At 34.0% G+C, this 22,866-nt stretch overlaps 1 protein-coding gene across 8 annotated transcripts in view; it reads right to left on the bottom strand.

The window, feature by feature from the left end:
* The window catches only part of EPHA5 (EPH receptor A5), a 343,376-nt gene that overhangs the window by 246,091 nt on the left and 74,419 nt on the right, over nt 1–22,866 (bottom strand). For all 8 annotated transcript variants that reach the window (XM_028100661.1, XM_028100664.1, XM_028100663.1 and 5 more), the window contains exon 3: nt 18,261–18,924. In XM_028100661.1, the coding sequence (XP_027956462.1) occupies nt 18,261–18,924 (664 nt within the window). The remainder of the gene's footprint in view (nt 1–18,260; nt 18,925–22,866) is intronic.

Raw genomic sequence — 22,866 nt, 5'->3', positions numbered from 1 at the left:
GTCAAAAGTTTTTTGGTAACTGATCTCTAGATAAGTGAAAGTTACAAAGCCATCTATGAAAGTAACTTGTATAGTCCCTGGTGAAAGAGAAAAAGTTAAAATTGCATTTCAACATCTCTTGGAACTGGCTTGCATCTGTGCTGTTTGTGGTTAATCTTAATGATCGGACTTCTGAAAAATAGAAGAAAAGGAAAGATTAATTTACTTATATTTACTGAAAATTCAGTCTGCAGTGGTGTAGAATGAAGGAAAATGAGAATTGGAATTCATGCTATATGACCATGTTTTGATTCTACAACTTTGGATTACATAATAGATAATCATTTCTGTGTTGCCCTCTGCTTTGTCTCCTTTATTTGAGAGAAGGGGACATACAGGAACAAGAATTGAAACAAGGATGTTCGTTCCTTGCTCTTAATTTTACAACAGAAATCATATTGCACTGTTGGTCAACAGACATATATTCTTTTTTTTAAATAATTTTTATTGTTATGTTAATCACCATACACTACATCATTAGTTTTTGATGTAGTGTTCCATGATTCATTGTTTGTGCATAACACCCAGTGCTCCACGCAGAATGTGCCCTCTTTAATACCCATCACCAGGCTAACCCATCCCCCACCCCCCTCCCCTCTAGAACCCTCAGTTTGTTTTTCAGAGTCCATCGACATATATTCTTATTTGCAAATGTACACACATGGTTATTAAAATCATTTAAAAACATGTTTAAGGTATAGGTCAGTCATTGTTCCATGTGCTACTGATTTACAAAGTCCCTGGTATCAGGTAGTTTATGTTCAACTGAGAGAGAGAAAGTTAATTAATAATTTTATAAATATATGAGGAAAATGTACATTAAAAATATTTAATGAGAAACTAATGCCTCTAAATATGATATTATTAAAGCTTTCTCTATAGAATACAGAGAAAATGAACTAAAAGTTAAAAAAAAACCTACAATAAGGAACAACAATTTACATTCATTGTCTTGAAAGTTTATGTCCTCTTACAGAAGAGGACATTAGTTTTTAATCTTACTGTCTATTTAGAAAAATAGATGGATGGCATGGCATCTTCAGAATATTTACAGTACAAGAACTAATGTATGTATCACCAATATATTTCAGTAAAATTAAATATGACAATAGTTTATCAAGGTTTTGTTATGAGAACAACAATTTGCAGTCGATAAAAACCCAGCAGAATAAAAGCCTGATTGCAGTGATGAATAATGCATATTGCCTATGGTACTAATTAACCTTCTACTCCAGTAAGATATTATAGAACAATAAGGGTAATTTGAATGTGGTCCAGCACTTTTCCCTATGGCTTGTGGTTATCACCCTTCAGACTGTAAAATTTTATTTGTTAAATGAGAAAAATATATTTCTTGTTTTACACATAAAATGAAAACATGAAAATAATGAAAAAATAAAACATAGAAATATCATGTTTTTCCAATGTACATAACATATAATATGACAGGTATAAATAAAATATGCTCAATATAAATAAATATATAGTATTTATAAGTAAATTATATAACATATTAACTATACGTATTAATTTGGGAAAAAATCAGCTAAAATATCAATATATGATCACTCCAACTGGACACAGTAAATCCCTACAGTTTATATCCAATCTTTCTACTCATGTAACTAAGAATTTTCCTCTTTCTCTTAAAATAATAAAATGAATTAAATGGACAAGGTCTACCTAAAAGCTGTAATGGGAATATTTTCTTCCAACATAAACTATCAATTTATTCAAAATATAATGTTTTTTCTCTTCTGTGACTAAATTACTATTGGAGAGACAGTCATAATGATGCCTAAGAAGAGGTAAATTATCTTCACCTGAAAATGCCAATCTTTAATGTTTTATTACACTATTTAAGCTATTATTTGTGTATTTTTAAGTTTAAAAATAATATTTCAAATCCTTATTTCAAAAAAAATATCTTGCAAAAGCTTGATGATAAAGATCTTTTTAGATTTTTGATTGGCATGACATACTCCAATGCCCTCTCCAAAAGATATTCCAAATGTGACAAAGAACACCCATACATATCAGCCTTTTCTCTGTTGCATGTTTGAAAGTAGCAGAGGAAACAAGAGGAGCTGAATGTGAGTAAAAACTGAGTATCTAGTGGGATAGGGTTTCTATCTACTACTTTTAATAATATACTTTTGAATGAAAATACTGCTAACTTAGTTTGTAACAATTTGTGTTTATTTTTAGACAGTTTGCATATATGTAAATTTCATTCTTAATGGAAATTTTTTGAATTTGAATTATTCTCTTCATGAGAAAAAAGGATCAAGTGCCTAATCATTCTAGAGATTTTGAATCAAAAGGACATCCTATAAGAATATAGTTATGAAGTCTACTTAAATATTTATTCATCACTCATATAATGATTAAACATATGGTCTTTTTTTTTTTTTTAAACTGGTTATCTCTTGATGGGAAAATCAAGGAAAAGCTTGGAGAGGGGATAAAAGGAATGCTTATAAAACAGTGTGCTGGTTTCTCCTTTGCCTGTATGATATAGTACGTAAGAACAGACATTCTCAAACAAATGGCCTAGGCTTTTACCAGACTTCACTACTACTAACTGTAAACTCTCTGTAAAACTTAAAACTTATCTGATTAATAGGGTTTGTGTGTGCTTCTGTGAAGGTCAAATTATATAAAAAACATGCAGTACTTAGAAGAGTGTGGCACAGAGAACTTGCTATAGAAGAATTAGGCATTTTGTCATTATAATAATAATTATAATGATTAATATCATCATCAAAACCCTTGAATCATTATCTCTAATGATAGAAGAAAAAGAATGGATTTATTGTACAAATTCTTATACACATTTAACAGATATTTATGAGTCAAGCTATGTCTTTATATATCATAATAGTATCCTTCTCTGTCTGTTGGTTCTAAGTAAACAGAATCAAGTGTCCTCTTTTGAAAGAAAGAGGCATAAGAAATAACATTCGCAAAAAATAGCTTTCTCTTGAGGAATTGTGGTTCTCTCAAAAAGTAGACATTTAAATGAAGGAAATAATTTATAATAGAGAGATTTATAATAAGGGGAGGAAAGAAGGAAATTAAGAGAGGATAAAAGTAGAAGTAATCAAAACAATGTAAAACCAAAGTGGCTTTAGAAAAGAATAATTAAGAAGAGGAGGAAAAAAAAAAACACACACAACCTGGTTTTAAATCTTGTCTGGGAGTTGGACCTCAGAGTTTTTCAAGGTCAAATACCACTTTCATGAGTAAAAATATCTGCCAAGTGTGTTTTAATTGACGGTAAGCGCTAAAGTAGTCAGTACTTCCCTGCGTTTAAATAGGATATATTCATTTTAGCAATAGAGAAGCTAAAATGACAGAATATAAATAAAAAGACAAATCTTTTTGTCTCTGAGACCAAAGCAAGTGAGGCTTCTTTGGAAAAAACAGAGAAATGTGAGGTTTAATGGAAACCAGTTACATTTGGTTTATGTATATCCTTTCCATTCAGAAAATATGGAACATTTTGTTGTAAGTAGCTGTTATAAATCTACAAGCTCAGCTCTAAAAAGCATTTAAAAACTATGTTGTGAATTAGAAAGTGATTGGACAAAATAGAGAAAAAGAACACATATTTTTCTATAGCAACCAGGGACACATTTCTCTTCCTTTTTAGATTTTATTATGTAAATTAATACTTATAATTCTAAAACTGAAAAAAGGAAAAACCTCAAGCATTTTTTTAATGGAGATATACTGACAAATCTGAAAGTTATCATCTTTGGATGATGAAACTAGTGTTTCCCAAAAACAAAGACAGAAAAGAGGAAAGAAGAGAAGGGAGAGAGAGGAGTAAGAAAGAAACATGGGGGGGTTATATTCTAAGGAAATTTGTTTCCAGTCATATTTCTTCAACTCTTAGATTATTTTCATGATGTAAACAATGAGGTAGTATCATTAATATATTATTTTAGATCTTATCTACATCTTTGTACTTTCAAAGTGGTCACACATTAGCGGTTTTCTATAACCATACCTGATTTAATATAATCTTTTCCCACCAAAAGTAAATCACATATCCAAGCTTTGTGATAATTACACAATCTTGATTCTGGTTACGATTCTTTTAGTATTGCTAAAAGTATATATCTAAGTAGAATTAGTTCTCTTTTTACCTTTTCCTACAAATACTGCCAAATATTGATCTTTGAACGTGACCAATTTTAAATCAAATAGCAGTTATTATTAAAATAAGTCATGGTTATTTTTCTCCACATCTTCTTCACACTTGTCCTTTCTTCCCCACATAACTCTAACAATTAAGCTTCATCTCTGTTTTAATTAAAAAATAAAATGTGGTAACTTCTGGTGACTTAGGACAGCCAGTATACTTTTTCTCAAAGTTAATATACATTGAAGCCAAACAAAACTGTATTTGAAGCTAACTACTAACTCGGGATTCTTGGAAATCATATTTAATCTATATCAGCCTCAATTTCCTCAAATATAAAATAGAAACAGTATATATCTGGCAGGGTTATTGCCAGAATTTCCATATACTTGGCATGTAGCTGGGTCTAATAATACATGGATATGAACTTTTTTTTTTTCCCTGTAACAGTTCTGTTTTTTATCCATTAGAGCATGAGGATGTTTGCCCTTATAATCAGGCTGATTAAACATTTAATTTAGATCAGTCAAAAGAGAAATGACAATGATTTTAATTGTACTATCTTGTTTATAAATGTCTGTTTGTTCATTCTTTTTCTTTAAATTGCTTTTGTTTTGTTTTGTATCCTGTCCATTTTCAACTTCTCACACTCAAGACTTGAGAACACTTCAAAATGGAAGTATCTTCCAGTCAGAAACATCGTACCTGTTAACGGTATGATATCAGGATTGGTGGGAGATGAAGAATCATTTAGTTTCTTTATTGTGGAGATGAAAAATCTAAAGATCCAACTGGGTCCAGGAAGCACAGAGGGTATTCCCAAGCCTGAATCCTGAGAAGTCCCCGTACTCACATTATACAGTCCAGTTTTTTTTTTTTCTTCTGTACCACATACCCAAACAAAGTAAAACCAACAAAACCAACAGAACAAAACTTGAATAAAATGACACTTCAATACTCCAACGCTAAAACATTTTTTTAAAGCTTCCTATACAATTTATAGGAGAAGACCGGCAAGGCAAAGAAATTTATGACACAAGAATGCACAAAGCAGAAAAGTCAGAAATGGATTGAGAGATCTTAACCCACTGATCCACACTCTCTCTCAAACACAGCATGTATATGGGGTTAAGCTGGTATTTCCCCTCCCATGTGAATGGCTGCCTAGAAAACATGTTATGACTTCTAGTTTGGTTCCTGATTATTCACTTGTGTAGCCTAATTATAGGGCTTCTACTAAGACCCTCAGAATCCCAACATGTTCTTCTCACTCATACTTTGCTCATTCAGTCTTGCTTTGCTTTATGTCTTCCATTCTCCTGACCCTACATTATTCCTCCTTTCTAGCCACCTCAAATTGCCTTTCTACTTCCTCAGTTTGAGGTCTTGTCTGAGGGACCAGAATCTCTTCCAGATGATGATGGTGGCTCCTAGGTCTCTCTGGGATGGCACTGATTCTATGTGCAGCACAGTGCAGCTGACACAGGCAACAGACTAAGTACACATGTGATTTGAACCAACGTGACAAAATTAAGTGGAGCTTAATTATTTGTAATGGATAACACATAATATAGTGGAAAGACACAGACTTTGGAACAAGCAGACATGGGTCGAAATGTCAGTTTGCCACTTTCTAGTTTTAGTTTGAGTGATCTTAAAAAAAATTGGGGGCTCTGGGTGGCTCAGTCAGTTAAGTGTTTGCCTTCGGCTCAGGTCATGATCCCGGAGTCCTGGGATCGAGCCCTGCATTTGGCTCCCTGCTCAGCAGAGATTCTGCTTCTCCCTTTCCCTCTGCTCCTCCCCCTGCTCATGCTTTCTCTCTCTGTCTATTTTACTCTCTCTCTTAAATAAAATCTTTAAAAAAAGAAAAGAAAGAAAATTAACCTCTCTGAGTTTCAGTTGCTCTAGAAACTATAGCTCACAGGATGTTGCCAACTTAAAAGAAAGTGAGTAAGATATTTAACAGTATTGGCATATAGTAGGTCTTAGCAGTTATATCAACTCTTCTTCAGGCTTTACCATCTCATTTAAGATATCCTGACAATTCTGGTGTTCAGAATCTTAAGCCTTATTTTTTGGATCCCTATTATTTTTAGTTCTAGCTTTGACACTCACTTCAAAGTCCAACTATTCCCTTTGGCCACTTTTGTATATTCTAGGATCAAGGTCCTTTTCTCCTCAACTTTAATTCCATTCTCTTCTAACTTCACATGAAAATAACAAGTTCTCCAGAGATCTGATCAGGGAAATGCTTGGACCAGTCGTTTCATTGAAGACGCAGAATGCCCTTGATTAAGACTTTCACCTTCATCAGATATTTTCAAAACTCAGCTATTTGTCCAACTCTGTGCTTCCTGCATGGTAACTTTCTGCCTTCTTCAGACCCTGAACAATGTTTGTTATCCATGGACTCTCCATCCCTGTAATATTTATTTAATTACTTGCAACATGCCCAGTTGGTCGTTTATTTCCCCCTTAAACTGAGATAAAAATTTTCACACTTACTCATACAAACACACTCAAAAACCTCCTCATCCTTTAAGTAAGGTCCTGACCTGAGTTGCTGACCTGGTGCAGACTAACTGCACAGAGAGTATTTCCACTTCCCAATATTTCATGAGTCCTAGAAGGGTAGGTCACCATGCCTGGGTTGTGGTAACAACACGAATACATGTTAGAACAAATTACAAAAACAAAAGCAAACTCCAGATCTTTGTTTAGGGTTATCTCTCATGGAAATGGCTTTTAACTTTTAAAGCTAAATAGCATGCATTGAGGATTTTCTTTTTGCCAGATACTAAGCTACATGAGCCTCCAATCTTTAAAATCTAATCCAGGTTTTGAAATCATAAACAATACTTTTATTGTGGGAAATGGTGAAGAAAAAAAATTTTTCCTATGGATTAGTTTCTAGTGTTATATACTGAGAACAGTAGCATCTCTGGCCTGACAACAAAGCATGGAAGAAATCAACCTATAAAAACAAAGTGCTATCCCTGAGTACTGCTTTGAAAAAACTGCTAATAGATGTTTTCCTCTTATCTGTGGTAGGAAAAATTTCCTATTTTGAATTTAACTCCATTTTCACCTGAAGAGTGAAGTTCCCCCAAGTTTAAGTGCATTACCTATTGCTCTGGTCTGTGTGGGTCTGAACAGGAATCGACTTGACTTAGGTTGGCTCTATCATTACTTTTTAAATTCCCTCACCACCCCTCTCTGCTGACCGTGTCAAAGAAAGCTACTGCTGTCACAAAGCAAGGAGTACTCACTGTTGTGACATTTCATTTCTCTGGGCAGCAACATGCTTGAAAGGAGACTGCCTAGTTCTGTATAAAGTATGGAAGACAATCAAGCCAGTTAAGCAAACCAGGGTTGACAAATTAAATCATGCTTGAACTAAGACAGCAACAACAGATGACACACAAAACCTTCTAAGGAGAATTTTAAATAAATAAATAATACAGGTCAGTGTGGTTCTAAAAAAAGAAGCTTTTAGCATTGGAAGGTACTGGGAGTCAGTGAGTATCAGAAAACCTTCACCGGATCAAGAAATTATGTTGCCTTTTGATGGTAAGGTGCAAAACTAGAGCTATAGTGTTGTAAAGGGAAGCATGAGGAGAAAACTGGAAAACCTTGGTGAGATCACATCACATCACCTTCCAATCCATAAAATGGAAAACAAAATTTTGATAGCCCCACCCATTATTTAGGAAATGTCCTAATCGAACCCTTTCAAAGTGCTTTGAATTCATGAGAGGCAAAGCCCTTATGCATATGGAGTAGTGTGTTATTATTCTCCTTCACAATCACACAGCAGGAACTTTGGAAGCATTCATTCTCCAAGTCTGATTCCTGCTAACAATTCCATCAAGGAGATGGAATTATCCATCAGTCAAATTATCATTTGCTCTAATTGTTACTTCCCCCAAACTGTGGCTCTTCACTCTTTCCTTTCCTTTACTTTTTTTTAACTATACCTTAACAGCACTCAAATGAGCAGGGTATCTTCAAGCTTAGAAAAGATCAAAGCATATCAAAAATCACTTCAGTTCTTATACACAAATTCCTACCAGCTAGGCTTAAAGGCAGACAAAACATTTAAACACCGAAGAGAATAAAATACTAGAAGGCAAGATGTGACCCACATCCATAACCAGAAATAATAAAGGATACAAAAGTATCTTTTCATGTAATAAAAACCAGTTATGAGATCATGGATACCTTAGAATTCATATTTTTATTGTTATAGTTAGTGGATGATACCCTTTGTAGAAAGAACTATGCCAGGGCTAGCCGCTCCCTGCCTTCCTGCTTTATAATAATTGGCATGTCCTTCTAGACTAATGCATAAGTGAAATTGAAAGGCAATACATTATACAGTTTAGGTAAACAGGCTCCTTGCCTCTTCTCCTGTAAGGAGCAGAAACTGGATATATTAATAAATCAATTAGATAGATTGATAGCTACAGGTTAAGCTTCTTCTTAGTTGCTTAGAAAGTTAGTGTTCTATGCAACCCTTAAAAGTGGTTGAGTAGATTTTTCAAGGCTAACTAAATTTATACAGCTAGAACACAAAACATTTAACATATTAATTGTAACAGAAATATGGCCCTAAAAAGAATCCGTGCTTTTAATTCGGGATCATCATTGATGCTATATGTGATTACAAAGTACAAATCAATCATTCTACTTAACTGTGTTTATATACTGTACAAAGTACAGTAGTAGACTGAAGAATCTAAAGTATACAATTCTAATCCCAAGTCTGAATATCTAAAAGGTAAAAGAAAACCTGAAAAAGATCCAGCTACAAACACCTAGCAATGCTAAATTGAACAGAACAAAGATTGGGGTTAGTTTGTTATGTTTTGTTTTAATGTAGGGAAGTTGTAAGAAAAGTATTATATGTTTTTTAAGGTCCAGGACAGGCAGTCCAGAGGGGACAGAAACAAAAGGGAACTAAACCATGGTTTGCTGTGGAGCCTGCTAGAGCTGATCCTGCTTCTCTGCAGGCCAGGTGGTGTGAGGTGGGCTGTGGGAAACCCTGAGACTTGGATTTTAATACTCCAGGGTCCAAAAAGAGACATAACCTTTTGTTAAGTGAGGAATCCTTCAGAAAGCTTGAAACCTTGAAGAGCTAGCTGGATACCCTCAAAAGAGCACGGGGTAAAACCCTGCCCATGTGCACAAGGACAGCCGAAGAGACTTCTGTGTGCATGACCTCTTGATGGGGAGAAGAAATCCATCTTCAAGAATCAAAATCTGTGCCTTCCCTGGGTGAAGTTTAGGTGTGTAAATTTACACTAGCCACAAAAGCCACCTTAATGCTAAATATTACAATATTTCTAAATCCTGGCTGTACATTACCATCATCTAGGGAGCTTTAAAAAAAAATAGTGACAGTGGCTCAGATGGTTAAGCATCTACCTTCAGCTCAGGTCATGATCCCAGAGTCCTGGGATCGGGTCCTGCATCAGGCTCCCTGCTCCTTGGGAGCCTGCTTCTCCCTCTGCCTCTCTCTCTCTCTCTCTCTCTGTCTCTCATGAATAAATAAATAAAATCTTTAAAAAAAAATAGTGACAGCCTGGCCAGTACTACACAATAGAATCAGAATCAACTATAGCGGCATACAGCAATTATATGGTTTAAATTATTGCATTGCACTATAATTGTTGAGAATTGCAGAATTAGATAAAACTTGGTCCCAATAAAACTTCATCAGTAGGAGGATATGCTAAGTCATGTGAGGAACTCCTACAAGTCAATGAAAAAAGAGAAACAACCCCAAAATGAACAGGTAATTCATAAACCTGAGTGATAAGACATGGGTGTCATTTGCTTTTTTTTCTCTACTTTGCTGTGGTTTGATTTTTTTCTGCTAATTTTTCAATATTGCCTATTTATTATAATGGTAGAAAGAATAGACAGTAAGTATGGGATTCCTAAGTCAAGATGTAATTAGCAGAAGTTTAAAAAATATATAATATCATTATATCTAATACTGTCAAAAGTTATATAAACATCTACATCAAAAAACATATTAAGGAACATCTGGAGGAGGAGATAAAGATATAATTAATGCATAATAGTTCTAAAACAACATGAATAGTGAAATATCTTCACAAATATCCAAAGTGATTAGGGTAAATATTTTACTTTTGTTTCCCTTGCTTTAGATCTGCACTCCTATTTTCTCACTCATAAAAGAAAGTATACCAGTGAAATTCTTGAGTCTCTCTGTCCCTCCCCACCCCCATCTCTCTATGCTATACCTCATATTTACTGTAATACTAATAACTGCTTTGTAAATTATACTTTGGGTAGGTCTGTAGGATGCTTTATTATGATGATGACACATTCCGTATTGTTACTGTGCAAATGGATCGTAACATTAATGAACTGGAGTTCCATCATGATCATATGGATAGAGAATTAATGATTATATTTATGCTCAAGTGGTTCATACTATACAACTCACCTCTTGACAATAAACATTTATTAAAATGAGGTGCACTGGATAGGGTCCTTTTATTATAATAAATTAATATAGAATGATAATTATTAGAAAAATTAATGATACAGATCTTACAAAGGTCATATCTTAATTGCTATATTCTGAATTGATTTAAAATCCATAACATTTAAATGTGGTAGGAAACAAAACATTGTCCCTTTTGTTTTATTGTTTACTTCTTTTCTTGTTATTTGGGTAGCAGAAAAAGTACTTTCATGAAGTCTGATAACACAAATCAATATAGCCATCATAGGAAAAGGAAAAGCTGTGTGTATAGAGAAATTTAATGTTTAAAAGTCACAGAATGTAATTCAGCAAACATCTCAGTGTCTGCTCTCAGATTTTCAAGAGCAAAAAGTTAAGAAAAAATGAATGCAAACGGTAAGAAACAAAGTAGCCAACCCTTTCATAAAATCATTGAGTAAACTAAAACCTTAAAAGTGAACTGTAAAATCACCAGGAGTTTCTGTGTGCAGTAAATTAAGGACATTGGGCTTTAAGATGACGCAGGCCTCAGTTCGAATCTCACTCTTCCATTTCGTAAATGTGTGACTGTGGACACCTATGTGAAGATTCACAAGTTAATAGCCATTGTTGGATCAAAGAAACATTAAATTCTTAAAAAAAAACAAAACCTTTCATTCTTTCAGTGAGTGTCATAACTTACAAGGAGCCACCCACAATACTACTCAAAAATACTTAATTGTTTCATGTTTGATATGCCTGTATTTGACCATTTATTTTATTAGGAATTCTCTATCCTGAAGATAGCATAATATGTATATAAACAGACTCTTTCGGCAGGTAATCTCAGGAATTTGCAGCTCTTTTATTACCTTAATTTTAAAATGCAAATACATCTTAAAATATAATTTTAGAAAGTAAAGAGATATACACAAAATTGATTAATATAATATAAAGGCTCTCTGCACTGAAAGTCCCCTCTGCTTGTTAAAACTGCCCTTTTATCTCTTGACATGGCTTTTTTTACCCTCCATATCTATGTTAAATATCATCTTTCCAGAGAAGTATTTTCTTCTTGCCCTATCTAAACTTGCACACTCACACTGCCATTAGCAACTCTCATTATTTGTTAGTGTAGATGTGAGTCTATATGTATGTTTGTACACCTATGTGTCTGCACTCCTAGGATAAAGAATTGCATATATGGAATACAGTACCCAGTATAATCATAACTTAAAAAATGAGTGATAATAGCTAATCAGAGGACAAATCTTCTTTATAAAGGCAGTTCTAATATATTTGCATAGTTTTGATCAGCCAATAAATACAAATGTGGGATTATCCTTTGATAAACGATACTGCTCAAGAATATATCTATTTTGAGAAAAAGAGTGTTTTCTAACCTGAAACTATCCTATATTTTACAATAGACAGACACATACTCCTGTAAATACATTTTATTTTTAATGAAAGATGCAAGGAGTAGCTAATGTTCATTGAATAAATACAGTGTGTTAGGCAGTAAGTAATTTCCATATAACATCTCACAGCATTGCTATGACTTAGAGATGGAGAGAGAAAGGAATTGGGAGATTCAATAACTTACACAGGGACATAGAGCTGATAAATGGCAGAGGCAGGATTGGAATCCAGGCATTCTGGACGGAATATAGATTTGTGCTCAAACCACTAGAGTATGCTACCTCTCAAAAGCAGAATATTCCCCACGATATCCAACTTAAATCAATCATGTTTCAAAATGTACACATCCTTCATTCTGCAGAGTTTTAAGAAAAGCATTCTCTTTTGCAAAGGTAATCAGTCTATAAACATACTTAGTTTTAGCAGCACATCTCACCTACTTATATGGACAGGAGTATATTTCAATTACTGGGTTTCAACTGGTCATGATTTTGCCCCCAGGGGACATTTAGCAATCCATGGAGGCATTTTTGACTATCATAATGGGGAGTAAAATATCCTACTGCATCTAGTAAATTAAAGGCCAGGGATTCTGTTAAATATCCTGAATATGATGAATGAATGAATAGGACCACCCCATAGCCCAACAAAAAATATCAATAGTACCAGTGTTGAGAAACCTTGATTTAGAAAAGAAAAAAAAAAAGCAAAAGCAAAAGTAAATGCAAAGTATGTTCTAAAACTGTAACAGAACTAATCCAAAACTATTAAGGAGTTAAAAGAAAAAAATCTATTTTATTATTTTCATGTATAATACCTGCAAATGGATGAAATGATTTAACCACTTAATTGCCTTGGTGATGGTTCTCAGAAGCAGGACACACACACACACACACACACACACACACACACACACACACACACTTGCATCACTGACACCCTGTGCTTCCATAATTACCATCTTTTGTTAAAATGTTGAAATTAAAATTAGTTTCCTTTTGTTGCATAAAAGAGCATACCAAATAGAACCAAAAGTTCAACCCCTTTGATGTTCTTTGGTAATGTGCCTAATTAAAAATAACTAGGCTCTCCAATGCATAATTACACAAGCACCTAATACACTATATTTCCAGTCAATTTTGTTTCAAATATAAATATGCACTAGAAGTATGAATGATCGACATACTACTCCCTGCAGTATCTGTTCTGTTTCTGAATCAAGGCTTTTTCTTGAGCTCAGTATTTTCGCTACATTTTCCTTGCTATACAATCATCTCCCAGTTGGACAATTAATAAGTGCTTTTTCTCCACAGCCCTTGGCATGTAACCTCGCTTACCCTGTATTTTAGCATGCACTATACACCTTCTTCACTCTGACTGGTTTTGGCAGTGACCCACAATCTAAATCTCTTTCCTCCATTTGATATAAGTGAAACTATAATTATCTAGGGGTAATTTCAAATTACTACTTCATTCCACTAGCAACTGATGAAGATTAGTGGTCTTGCCTTGCGTCTGAGTAAGTCAGCAACATAATCACAAGAGAACTCAGCAGGCAACATTTGATTCATGTGAACTCAATTACCTCTGTCAAACACATTCACTTCAATAAAAAGCAAAAACTTCCAAAGTGGGTTTTTGCTAATAATTTTGTACTCAAAAAAAAATTTCATATGACTCTTAAGGAAAAAAATACTATGGATTTCATCAGAAATAATAATAAATAACAAGTAGGGAAACATATTTGTATAAATGGATTTAATACATTATTAATTTCTGAAAATAAAAATATTTCAAAGAAATAAATTTGTATACTTAAAATAGTTTATTATTGAAAATTTGGGCATATAAGTAAGCCATAGAAAAATAAATGCATTCTATAATTTAATACAATAGAAACCAGAGTATTCTGTTACCTCATTAAAACCAGGTTATTATGGGAAAGGTAGTCAATTTCTCTTAAAGGAAGTAAAATAAGGGGACATGAAGATGATAGATCATGAATTGCTAAATGGACAAGAATTCCTGAATCACTTCTTGACTGTCTTCCGGGTTGAAGCCATATGTTAATGAGCTGCCTAGCATTCTGAATCCTGAATGTTTAGTCTCTAAAAGACCTTGGGTCAACTCCATGATGCATGTCTATCAGGTCACATGAGCATGATCTGACAGCAACTACCTGGTGAAATCCAGGTAGAGACTTAGTAAATATTAACATATGATAATCATTACAACAGATTTACTCAAACTTCAGCTTCTTTATATAGTCATAACCTTAATTAAATCCCAACATATTTTGATTACCAAAGAAACAGTAATTAAATGCAAATGTATAATAAGTGTATATTATAAATACATTTCAGGATGTGATGTTCTGAGGTCTAAATCACTTAAGACGGTCTCCATAACAGTTAATACATCATACTCTAACCATATATGGTTTAACACAAAGAACTTGAAAATTTGGCCTGAGTTTTGTAAGACTAAGAAATGACTGGTTTAAGAGACACATTTGTCAATTTTGTGACCAAAGAGACTTTCTACAGATGATTTTAAAGGTAAAAAAGAAATCAATATAGTAGCTTTCCCTTATCCATGCTTTTGTTTTCAGTGGTTTCAGTTACCTGCAGTCAACTGCAGAAAAGAGACAGATGATCCTCCTGCCATATTGTCAGAAGGTCAGTAGTAGCCAAATGATAGGTCACAGTGCCTATGTCATTCCCCTCACTTCATCTCATCATGTAGACATGCTATCATCTCATATCATTATAAGAAGGGTGAGCACAATACAAGATATTTTGAGGGAGAGTGAGAGACCTCATTCACATAACTTTTATTACAGTCTAGAATAGTTACATTTTATTATTTGTTGTTAATTTCTTACTATGCCTCATTTATACGTCAGACTGTCTCATAGGAAAAAGCATAGTATATAATAGGGTTTGGTACTATGTACAATTTCAGGCATCCCTGGGGGTTTTGTAATGTAACCCTCTCAGCTAAGGAAGGACTACTGCAATTTTAAAGCACAATATTCTTTTATAGTTTTGCCCATTCTACTCTCTCTTTTGATTCATTTCCCTACTTCTTGCCTTTTCATTTGTTGCTCATTCCTTAAGATAACATTCACCACCATCAAGGAGCGTGTGAGCTAGTGGGAGTGAAAAGAGTCATTAATTAAATAATAAATCAACAAAAAGATGCAAAATCTTAACTCTAACTGGCTCTACTAAGGGAAGATATATAGGTAAATAATAGAGAGGCCTGATCTTGAAGACTCAGGGATAGCTTCTCCGAGGAAAGGGTGCTGGATGATAAATCTGAAGGATCAGTGTGAGTTAATCAGGCATGAAGTAAGTAGAAAAATGTTTCAGGGCAAGGGAACAGAATCTCAGAACAAGTAGTAAAAGTGAGCTTTTGAGAAAGTGAAAGAAAGCCAGTGTGACTAGTGCACAGAGAAGAGGAAGCATAGTTTAAGATGTGTCTGGAGCGAAATCATGCAGAATCTTAAGCTACTGTAAAAACTTTATCTTAAAGGAAACAACTGAAGTATTTAAAGTTTGTGGTGGGGGTGAATGGGGACAGAGAAGGATGGGTGTGTGAAACAATGAGATTTGCATTTTTGTAAAGGCGATACATTCACATGACTCAAAAATCAAAATATTATTATATAAAGTCATTCATTATATTGGAAAGTAAAGTTCCAACAAGACATGCCTATAGATTAGTGGAAAAGAAATAGAGAAAAGTGGATGAGTTTAAGAGACAGCCTGGTTGTATTTTCTACAAATATTTTGCGATGGGTAGGAACCAGATAGTGAGTAGGAAGGAGATGTTAAAAATGATTCCTAGATTTCCGACCTACCAAGAATAGTTCGAAAACATCAAGATCCACACTTAACGGTTTGGGGATAGCATGTTAAGACCATAGAATGATTTAAAGTTATGGTGGAATTTTATATGACACGCACAGATACATTTACATTTGCATATTCATATTATGTGTAGATATAAATGCCTCAGGAATATCTGTGATATCTTAATTGTCCAAAATAAACCTTCAATATTTATTTATTCATTCAATGACATAAGTTATTTATAAAATAAATATTTGAAATTCCTCATAGAGTGGCCACATGCCATCTGTATTTTCGGGGGGAAGGCACCATTCATATGGTCTACATTGTGTAGAACGCCCTCTGGGGCTGTGTAGTTCACAGCCTTCATGACCCCACAACCTTTATTCCTACTACTAGGATTGGGTAATAAATGAATTCAGACAGTCCAGCTTAGTAAAGTTTTCTACAATGCAGGCTCTCTAGTTCACCCCACTGTCTCTCAATTAGGTTTCTACTGCTCAATTATTAAAAGTATGAGAAGAGAAAGATATGCACCGAGTGCCTGGACTAAGGAACATTCTGTCAGAACACTACTTCCCTAAGACACTTTCATGATAAGCATGCACAGGAGCTTTTAATCCCCGCAACAAACAAAAATTATCCTCTATAAATGCAGAGGTCTTTTATACCCACTGTCCATTTGGATGAAGATAAAGGTAATTTGTGTTCTGACCTAAAGTGACCACATACCATTCTCTTAAGTGACATAAATAATCAAGTAGAGTATTTGATTTATAATTCTAGTAAACAAAATTTTAGAAATAGTAAGATTTATATTGTAAATATTTTAGACAAAATAATGAAATGTATTCAACAGATTATATTTAATCTGCTTCTGATTCTACAATTACACATATCTTCACCTTACACTAAAAGGACTATTCAAGAAGAAAAGTTAAAATAATGTTAGTTAGAATTTTCCTTTAAATCCAATCTCAAATAAAAAATAATTCATTTCCCTGAAAAGTTTAAAATTATTTGCAAAACATAGTTTTGATTTAATAGAACTGCATATATATGTATATACATACACAAAGGTATGGGGAGTCGTAGACTACATAAAAACCACAAACTAATTGTAGATGGTATTGTAGGAATACAAAATAAGAGCTGATGCTAAAAAAGAATTTTAAAGATGGTGCAATGTGTTTCCAGAGAGAAATAATTAAACAAAATTACCATTATTTACCAATCATTTCCCTAGTTTTGATTCCCTGGATCTATAATCAATTTACAGTTAGGCCTGAACAAACTTGAGCAAGTTTAATTCACATAATATAATGGATTTAGAAAAAAAAAAATGCACCTGAAGCTACCAGGTGGTATTAGGGGACTTTTCAGTACTTAGTTTTCTCTTCAGTTAACAGTAACTCTCATTACCTATTTTGCATGTGCACAGCATGGTGAAAACAAGTTCAGGTTCAAAAGGATGAATGATTTTTTAAGTAAAAATGTTTTCTTCCTCATAAGCTGTTCTTCACTCTGACATAAAGTATCAACCTATTCCTAAATGCCATGGTTAAATATGTAGGTTTAACTCGCCACACTGTGGGCAAAATGAGGGTATTTTCCATTGAAGAGGGAAATACACATGATCAAGTTTCAATTTAAAAGAAAAATTAAAACAGAAAAAAATCCCCAAGTATAAATTGCTTTGAAATAAATTTTTTTGTATTGGCTCTATCTCCAAAGTTATTTTCTTGGGTACTACTTATTATGCATTCAATATTGACTGGTAAATTTTTAAAAGCAAACATGTAACAGCAATTATATGTAAACAACACAGTGAACTAAGTACTGTCAGCTGACAAGTATTTTCATACGGAGTTCATATGGTTGAACTTATTTTAAAGGCAGTTAAAAGCATGCCAAACAAGTCTCATCTAACATTTGCATTTGAATTTTATATAGCAAGGTAAGGGTACTATTTTCTCTTCATGGAGAGAAAATAGCAGTAGAGTAGCAGAAAATAGAAAAAAATTCTTTGGTTTGAGTTTCTCAAAAATAAAATTTCTGCAAGCAAAATGAATATGAAATACTACACTGCAAGTAAGACACTGAGTATTAATTATGTATATCCAGTAAAATATTACATTAAATCTTTGATCGTTGCCAGAAATTTTAAAATTCTGAGACAAATCAAACTTGAAGAGAAATAATCTCCATAAATTAGCAAAGTAAAAGGTCATCTGCTCATAATCATTGGAGGAAATACATATACATGATCCAACCAAAGTGGACAGCTCCTGCAGGTCTGCAGGCAAATTCTTACCTTGACAGGTGCCATTTTTCTCTTCATATCCTGCCTTGCACATGCATTTCCCAATGGGCACCAGCCACTCCCCTTCAGCACTGCAGTGCATTTTGGGTGGTTCATCTGTCACAGAATGGTTGACACAGGAGCCCGACACTTCAAGCAATTGCGAAGAATCAGCTCCAGTGATTGTGTCGGGGAACACAGCCAAGTGTCTTACCACAGAAGGGCATTTTTTATAGTACACACGCACAGAAACCAAAGCAATGCAAGCACCCACATCTTGAAAAGCAAGATAAAATCCCTTTTTGCTTAGAGGTCCTACATCTCTGACCTCTGTATTCAGTTTCATAACCCGGTCACCAAGATCAAGCTCTGTAAAGCTTTCATCGGCAGCAATGGTATCAATTTTGATGTACTGGTTTTCCTTGATGTTTCTCCCATTCTCATCATCTGATTCAAAGTAATACATGTTAAAGGTTTCCTTACAGGTTCCCAGTCCTCCAGGAAGACTGTTGCAGTCCCGCAGAGTAAACTTGAGTTCTATAAAGATTCTGGAAGCACCTTCGTTGGAAATCCAACTGGTCAAAAGCCAGTTATTCTGATTCTGTTCCATAACTTTGCATACTTGGTATGTGTGGATAGGGGCATAATTTTCATCAACTTCACCAATCTCTTCCCACTGTAAAAATAGAAAGATGATTCTTTAATATTTAGAAAATAACTAGCAAAAATTATCAAAGAAAACTATTTCAGACATAGAAATTTCTGCAGCCTTAATCTATGTTATTGGGAGAAGGAGCAGTACAATGAGAATTTAAAAAAAAATACCTTTTTAAATTAAGTAAATTAATAGAACATCATTCATTGTCTCCACTAACTCAAAAGTTAACACAAATGAATTTGATGGGGGAAAAAAGCATGTATTTCAGAGATAAGGTAGAAGTAAATTGAATATGGGTGCATTTAACAAGAAGGAGCAGTGAAAGGAAATTATATTTAGAAGAAAGCTAAGTATGTAAACTAACAGAGTAGATGAAGTGTGACAGAAGAAAGGAAGTACTTTTTTTTTTGAAAGACAACAGTGGAGAAAAAGCAGTAAATGTGAAAAAGAAGGGAGGAAAAATGTAACACGTGAATCCACACTTATTTAATTCTGGCATGTTATAAATAACGCACCAATGTAATAATACTTGCAAGAAAATTCATTAGTTTAAAATTAATAGTATGCTTATTTCATTGACCCAATCTGCTTAAGATTCTTTTGCAAATTTGATAGCTAAATGTTTATTCATAGGTTTATCTATGAAACATATACCTAGAGACAGATATAAAATAGAGATAAAAATTATATATGAATAGCTTTGACATTTTGAATCCTGAGTTTTTGGTATATCCCGGGAATGCATTAATTATTTTTACCAACCCATTATTTCATGCATAATGACCTTAAGAGTTCTGAGTGTGTATATATATATATATATATATATATATATATTAAATCTCTTTGATCTAATATTTTGGAAGCTATAAGTATGATTTATATAGCTTCCAAAATATTAGGTCAAAGAGATCTAAACTTATCTCTTTCCCAATAAAATATTCCAGTTTTAAGACTTTTGATGTACCATAATCACTTTCTTAACAGTATAGAACCAAATTTTTATTCTCCATAAAGACATTATTATTATAATTTAAGAAGTTTTTTAAAGAATCTGGTGTACAAAACTATATATATTTTTTGTTTTAAATCTTTAAAAATGACCCTGGAACACAAAAAGCAATGAAATCATACTGACTTCCAATAAATCCAAAATGTGATTTCAGACAATATTACAGATAACAAACTTCATAGAATTTCATCTCTTTAGACATGAAATTAAATAGAGCATTATTTCTTGATTCTGTTCAACTGACAAAGATGTGAAAAATGTGGAGTCACAAGGGATGCACATAAATCGTGTACCTCAGATGGTCCCTCTCAAAATTCTAGCTGCCATCAGACAGACATAAGTAAAAGGTGCTAATGAGGGAAAACTGCTGAGCTCCTTAAATTCACAAGAGAGAGACATCTAGATTTTATCTTAACCACTTTCACATCATGGTGTTATGTGAAGCCTTAGTTCTTTCATTTAATCTCACTTTTGTCTTCTCTCAAAAATGTACATAAACTCTACTTAGCCTCAGATTTCCAAAACAGTTTTCTATCTCAGCTGTCTGTCACTAAACTATTTACACTGTCTTGCTGGAGTGACCCAGATATCAATCTCCTTATTATAAATGGTTACTGAATGCCATTATTAACATTTCATGCAAAAGAATACCTCAACTACCCAAATGAGAGTCATACAAATGATCAGATACATGTTAAATTAAATATATATTTTTGAATTAGTAAAGTGGAAATAGCATCAAAAAAAATTCTTCTCTAAAAAAAGAAAATCAAGATGTTACATTATCTCTGCTTTAGACTTATTTTATGTCTTCAAATACAAAACACAAACAGATTTCAAATCCTTGACCTTAAATTGTTTATAAAAAAAAACCTATCTCTGCATCATAATTCCAATAGGACACTGCTAGCAAGTAAGAGGAGCTGGACAAGTAAAAGGAATCAGAGCAACATCTTCCAAGAAGATTATAAGGCCAGTAATTCACAGTCTTTGTCTGTACAAAATCCAAGGTACAACAAATATTATTAAAAATGCAAGCCAAGCAGCACTTGACAAGACAGCTTAATAGTTACTGCTTCAGGTGATAATTTCAAAGTATGTTCATAAGCATCTTACTTCTCTGAATACTCTCAATTAAGATGAGAAAAACTGTAATTTTCGTTGATGTTAGAATCTATCATGATGGAATTTATTTATTTTTCTTTTCAAGTGTCCAAAATATAAATGAAGGCTCACATTTTCTATTTTTAACGCGTGAACAGAAATACTTTAATTTAAATAATTATAGCCATAAGCCATTCAGAAAATCAACTAGGTAATACATACACGTGAATATCTGCTACTATGTGGACGAATAGGCTAATAAACAAACAAAAAAATTTTCATTTATTTTGTATTGACTAGTTGAACTAAAACTTCAAATTCTTCCAAGTTTTCTTCCTTTTTAATACAGAGTGGGCATCTTTCTGCCTTCAGCAAAGATTATACTGATGAAAAAGAAACAAAGGGGATGAAAAGAAAGTAACACTCACCAAGAACTTAAGAATGTGGCAGGTATATTCCTAGACATTTTTGCAAATATCATGTCAAGGAAATTATAGCAGTTTAATGAAGGCACAGATAGAAAATACAATACTTTTGGTTCAGTTTTGTTGGATTTCCTATGACCCCATGGTTTAATAAAAGTATTTGCTGTTCCTTGATTACTACAAGCAATGTGCCTGGACATTTTGGAAATGTGGTCACCGAATGCAATAGTATTCAAATGGTAGTGTGCTCTTTTCTTCAAGTCTAGCAACTCCTCAAGGCCCACCCTCTGAGCCCATGCTTTTCTCTACGTGTGTTTCCTTGTTACTCCTATTTCTTTAAGATTAAAGAACTGGTTTTACACAGTCAGCTTGGGCTGGCTTGATTTCTTTCCCAGATGCTTGAGGTTGCTCCTTTTCCTGCTGGGCCCCGAAAACTCCAAGTTGTATTTGAATCCTATGCCTGACCAGACATCGCAAGCCAGCCACAGTCATCAGAACAGCGGCAAACAAAAAGAACTTATTTTCATAAACATCCAAAAGTTAGGGTTACCAACTTTTCCTGCCCAAACCAGAACTACCCATAACTCAAACACTCTATTATAGTCGTTTAATGTCCCATATAATTATTAGAAGGGATCTTAAAAGATCTGGCCCTACCGTTCATATTAGAAATGAGGAAATTGAAGACCGAACAAAAGGAAAGATTTTCCCAAGCTCACAGAGGACAACCCTTTCCATCTGAGCATTCCATCTGCCTGTGTCTACCTCTGTCTTCTTGTTGGCACATCTCTGTTCTTGATGTGTGTATTTGTGTGCAGGATTCCTTGAGTCACTGCCATCAATTGCTAGCCGACTCTGTCAAAACAAATTCACATTTTTTTTTCGGCATCATCTAGCTGTAAACTTTTCTCTTTACCTCTTTTCCTTTCTTCTTTCCTTCATTCCTAACGTCCTTCCTTGCTTCCTTCCTTCTTTCCTTCCTTTCTCCTTCCCTCCCATCTCTTTCTCTCTCTATGTATATACATACATACACACACAGACACACACATATATATAACATATATATGTATTAATACTCTGAAATACAGATATGAGAGTAGAGACATGGTTGCCTTATTCTCTACTGTATCTCAGAGTCTGACACCACAGGGCACAGATTAAAGCACTTGATAATTTTTTTTTAAAGATTTTATCTATTTGACAGAGAGAGCACAAGCAGAGGGAGAGAGAGGGAGAAGCAGGTTCCCTGCTGAGCAAGGAGGCAGATGCGGGACTCGATCCCAGGACCCTGGGATCATGACCCAGGCCGAAAGCAGCCGCTTAACCGACTGAGCCACCCAGGCATCCCAGTACTTGATAAATATTTTATATGAATGAATATCAAATATATATACATTCCTCCTTAGTCCAGAGATCTGCTCA

The sequence above is a fragment of the Eumetopias jubatus genome, unplaced genomic scaffold (assembly GCF_037043125.1).
Source record: "Eumetopias jubatus isolate StellerSeaLion01/CBP00866 unplaced genomic scaffold, mEumJub1_p1.0 scaffold_2, whole genome shotgun sequence".
Classification (NCBI taxonomy): domain Eukaryota; kingdom Metazoa; phylum Chordata; class Mammalia; order Carnivora; family Otariidae; genus Eumetopias; species Eumetopias jubatus.
This window is presented reverse-complemented; position numbering and strand designations above follow the sequence as displayed.